The sequence below is a fragment of the Lottia gigantea genome (assembly GCF_000327385.1).
Source record: "Lottia gigantea unplaced genomic scaffold LOTGIsca_18, whole genome shotgun sequence".
Taxonomy (NCBI): Eukaryota; Metazoa; Mollusca; class Gastropoda; family Lottiidae; genus Lottia; species Lottia gigantea.
Genome location: NW_008708301.1, coordinates 2,275,765 through 2,277,768, shown reverse-complemented (window position 1 = coordinate 2,277,768; position 2,004 = coordinate 2,275,765). Strand labels below are relative to the sequence as shown.

Sequence of the window (2,004 nt, the reverse complement as noted above, 5' to 3'; positions counted from 1 at the left end):
ATATTCGAAAAATGTATCTATAAACATGTCTTCAACTTCTTAAGGGCCAACACAATAATAACCCATTTGCAAAGCGGTTTTCTGCACGGTGAATCCACTACCTATATACTAATAGACCTTTCACACTTTTTTTGTCAAGCCATCAACAAAGGAAAATACACAAGGGCGGTGTTCTGTGACATCAGGAAAGCTTTTGATAGAGTCTGGCATGCTGGACTCTGTCATAAGCTTGGGGCTGTCGGGATCAGAGGCGACCTCCTCCTTTGGTTTAAAAACAGACAACAACAAAGTGTTATAGTGAGTGGAGTCTCCTCTGGTTCCAGCTCAGTCCCTGCTGGTGTCCCACAGGGCTCTGTCCTTGGCCAATTACTATTTCTCATCTACATAAATGACATTTTTGAAAATATCCAGTCGAACATCCGTCTTTTTGCCGACGATCCAAGCTTATATTTGAAAAATGGTGACCCAAACTCATGCACGGAGGTTTTGAATCGAGACCTTGAAAGTATTAGTATTTGGTCAAAAACGTGTTTGGTTTCCTTTAACCCGCTGAAGACTGAAACACTCGCACGAACTACTAAACGAAACCTACCTCTTCCAACTTTAAAATTTTACATTAACATCTTGGGCTCACATTTCAAACAAACTCTCAATGGGATAAACATATTTGGTCGATTTTAACAAAAACTGGTAAACTTGTAAATTGTTTAAGATCCTTGAAACACCGTCTTAGCAGAAAATCTTTCCATACGATCTATACTTCTTTCATTCTTCCCCATTTTGACTATTGCGATATTATATGGGATGGGAGCACAGCAGAACTAACTACGAAACTTGATGCACTCAGGACTATATGCGGTGCTGTGAGGGGAACCAGTCACCACTTGCTTTATAAAGAAACTGGATTTACAAGTAGTATATGTCTTTTCGGATATCGGATATGCTTTTCTTCGTCGTAACACGGTAGGTAGCATGACTTTAACGGGAGAATCCACCACGTGGCCAATTACCAACACCGTCAAACCAGCGAGATATCTAATGGTCGGTTTCAAAAACTTGCCAGACTCTCAGACAAACAACAACAACATTTTCAGAGTGGCATTGAACCATACTCAAGATCCCATCATTCGCAAAGTTCAAGTCAGATTGAACAACGATAATTATCCCAATCAACCTTTGACAATTGATCCTTCCAAAAAAGATTACAACGAATTGTACAGAAACTATAAGAACATGTGCGAATTGTTTGGAAATACGCCTCAGTTTGAATACACAGATTTTTCACTCAATCATCCAATCTTTTGTTTCGATCTGCCAGCTCATCAAGAAGATCTGTTCAAAACAGGGGTAAACATAAATATTCACATCGATAAAACACAAGGAGATGTGACCGGCTACTGTTTATTGCTGGAAGAAGCAAAACATTTGATTAAAATATCAGATAGAAGAATGATAAGAATTGAATAAAAAAACACCCTTTAAAAATGAAACCAGAAACTTTAGTTATGAAAATAATAGAAGCTATGGAAACGAATTCGCCGACTCTAATAACTTACAACGGTAAAAAAGTGCATATAACCCAAAAGATTATCGATAAATACAAACATTGCAAAGTCAGAGACGATATAGACTTGGAAAGAATTGATGAGAATTTAACTAAAAAAGGTGGATTTTTACCTTTCTTACCTTTAATCTTTGCTGGTTTAACTGCAGCTGCTGGGATAGCCAAAGCTGTCAACGATAAGAAAGCTGAAGCCGCTGCAAACGCCGAAGCGCGTAGACACAATTTGGCAATGGAAAGAGAAGCACGAGGAGGTTCGGGAGTAGGAGATATATTAGGGACGGTTAAAGAATTCGGACAAAGATTTGGCGAAGAAACCAAGAAAACCGTTAAAGAGGGATTAAGCAAATTAATAGATAAAATCGACACTGGAGAAATGAAGGTCAAACACAAGGGCAACGCCATATTTTTTAAAAACATACGTTCGGGCGAGGGAATCTCCT

General features: G+C 38.7%; 1 protein-coding gene across 1 annotated transcript in view; it reads left to right on the top strand.

The window, feature by feature from the left end:
• Positions 1 to 1,484: 1,484 nt before the first annotated feature.
• Positions 1,485 to 2,004, top strand: part of LOTGIDRAFT_158864 (hypothetical protein) — a gene marked incomplete at both ends in the record, with an annotated part of 2,824 nt that continues 2,304 nt past the window's right edge. Inside the window, one exon of the mRNA XM_009052284.1 lies at positions 1,485 to 1,943. Coding sequence (XP_009050532.1) covers positions 1,485 to 1,943 — 459 coding nt within the window. The remainder of the gene's footprint in view (positions 1,944 to 2,004) is intronic.